The sequence below is a fragment of the Anarrhichthys ocellatus genome, unplaced genomic scaffold (assembly GCF_004355925.1).
Source record: "Anarrhichthys ocellatus isolate YVR2014 unplaced genomic scaffold, GSC_Weel_1.0 scaffold3828, whole genome shotgun sequence".
Lineage (NCBI taxonomy): Eukaryota > Metazoa > Chordata > Actinopteri > Perciformes > Anarhichadidae > Anarrhichthys > Anarrhichthys ocellatus.
Genome location: NW_022283802.1, coordinates 1 through 2,622, shown reverse-complemented (window position 1 = coordinate 2,622; position 2,622 = coordinate 1). Strand labels below are relative to the sequence as shown.

Sequence of the window (2,622 nt, the reverse complement as noted above, 5' to 3'; positions counted from 1 at the left end):
ATGGGCGATCGTTAGTATTGCTGAAGTAATATAAAATGCAACCACCTCATTTGGTCTGGTTACATTGCAAAGTACAGTAAATGATGAATTACCACTCCATAACCATTTCTAAAAGTGAAATAATAGTGCGTATAAGTAGTAAAAGGTCATGAATACAATTATGCTATTGTAACACTCCTAAATGTTTCTCATTACAGCATTGATAAAGACGTCACCCTTTTTTGGTTGTGTTTGTTATCCTATTTCTTTTGCAAAGCTTCTTGATAGAGATCAGCACTTCTTCTGTTTTTAAAGAGTATATAATAGGATTGAGCAAAGCTGGTACGATGTGTGTCAAAGATGAGTTTATGATCCTGGTATTAGGATGGATGTAGGTGGTTACTGACGCTATGTTGGTGCCCGCGATTGGTAGGAAGAAAATAGCCACAAGAATCAGGTGAGAAGTACAAGTTTTAAATGCTTTGAGTCGTTCCTCTCCTGTTGCAATCCTGCTCAGTGCTACGGAAATGCAAACATATGTCAATGTTATCAGTACTAAAGGAATACAGAGGACTACAACAAAAGCAACATAAGCCAACATCCTATTTAAAGACGTGTCATTACAGGCCAGAAGAAAAACTGGTGCATAATCACAGTAAATGCTCTTTACCACCAAAGATCGACAGAAGGAGAGGCGAACAATAGACCAAATATCCAACGCTAGGAGAGTAATAAAAAAAGCCCACACAAACAGCAGCATTGCAGTAATAACTGTTTTAGTCACAATACTATGGTATCTTAAAGGGAAGCAAATTGCTATAAATCTGTCAAATGCCATTGTGACAAGTGTCCATGACTGAATACTTACAAAGACAAGAACAAAGAACATATGACTCAAGCAAGCCTCATAGACAATGTATCTCCTGTCAAACACAAGTGTGTCGAGGACTTTTGGGATGAGAGCAGTGCTCCCACACAAATCTGTGAAAGCCAGGTTAAAGACAATCATATATTTAGGAGTATGAAGAGTCTTAACTTGGTAAATAGTTGAGAGAAGGAAGCTATTCCCAAGAACAGTGATGATATAGGCAAAACACAGGAAGACATAGTAATACTTAACGTGAGGGACGTTGGAAAACCCACTGAGATAGAATTTGGCAGGGCGAACAAATGTGGCATTCAAATTGGAAACAGCTCTCTCTTCTGGGGTCATTATAAATATCTGTTTCCCTAGATGTACAAAGAGAGAACAAGACAATAAGACTATACGACACAGGATGAAACCTCAGACAGCATTGAGTGCACGAGAGTCAGTTGTGCTGTGACAGACCTAACATTTATATCCCACCCCTTCATTCTGAGACAGTAGAAACACGCAGTGTCACATGTTCAGTCAACGAGTAACTGTCTCATAGTTTATGTCATCTATGGGCTTTTTCATTTGCAGGCAAGTAATACAGTCAGGCAGGGGCGTCGTTAGGCCTATTTTAGGGGGGCTGAAGCCCCCCTCAAATGTTCTTCAGCCCCCCAAATAATTTGGCATTATTGGCTTTAAAAAAAAAAAAGAAAAAAAATATATTTTTATTTTGGTGATGTCATTAAATTAAACTATTGTTTCTCACATGGACAAGTTATTTATAACTCTAACATGCTACATATGTGCGTGCGTTCTGGTTTGTATGTTTTCTCCCCCTTCAAATTACAATCCAATAGCCTATCATCATACTTAACGATATAAAGTTGACACTGTCAGGTCCATTCTCCATCCATTGTGTGCGGTCCCTTTAAGAATTAGGATTTAGGAGTGACGCGGATATTCTTTATTTGAGAAAAGTTCATATTTGTGTTGTCAAATTTCACTACGACCCTCAAATTCTGTCTCTTGTGTTATCATATACTGAATGCAAGCAACACTACAGAGCAGGATCACACTCTTTCTGATTGAACCAATCTATGAACTGTCTGAAACAATGGATATCCGCGGCCCCAAATGGGCCCCAAAAAAAATCGCAAACATGCCACTCCCCTTGGGGATAAGCCACCCTTTTCTTTGAATCCTACAAACGCCCCTGCAGTCAGGGCCATAAGTATTTGGACTGTGACACAATTATTCTAATTTTGCCTCTTTACACGACTCCAATGGAAGCAGTCAATATGTGGTTGAAGTGTACTTTCAGCTTTAATTCAATGGATATAACAGCCATTTTTACACAGCCCCCCTCATTTTCAGAGGCTGAACAGTAATTGGACAAACTAACATCACTGTGAATATAATCATTATTTTTAATACTTGGAGGAAAATCCTTTGCAGTCAATGACTGGCACCCATAGACATCACCAAACGCTGAGTTCCCTCCCTTGAGATGCTTTGCCAGGCCTTTTACTGCAGCCTCCTTCAGCTGCTGCTTGTTTGTGGGTCTTTCTGCCATTAGTTTTATCTTTAGTAAGTGAAAAGCCTGCTCACTTGGGTTGAGATCAGGTGACTGACTTGGCCATTGAAGAATATTCCATTCCTTTGCCTTGAGAAGCTCTTGGGTTGTGTTCACAGTATCTTTTGGGTCATTATCCATCTGCACTGTGAAGCGCCGCCCAATTGGTTTTGTAGCATTTTGCTGAATCTGAGCAGATAGTATAGCTAGCTAC

At 39.6% G+C, this 2,622-nt stretch overlaps 1 protein-coding gene across 1 annotated transcript; it reads right to left on the bottom strand.

Moving 5' to 3' along the window:
* Window positions 1-211: 211 nt before the first annotated feature.
* Window positions 212-1,192, bottom strand: LOC116379170 (olfactory receptor 146-like). The gene has a single exon (XM_031841106.1). The coding sequence runs from the start codon at window positions 1,190-1,192 to the stop codon at window positions 212-214; it is 981 nt and encodes a 326-aa protein (XP_031696966.1).
* Between the last annotated feature and the right edge of the window lie 1,430 nt (window positions 1,193-2,622).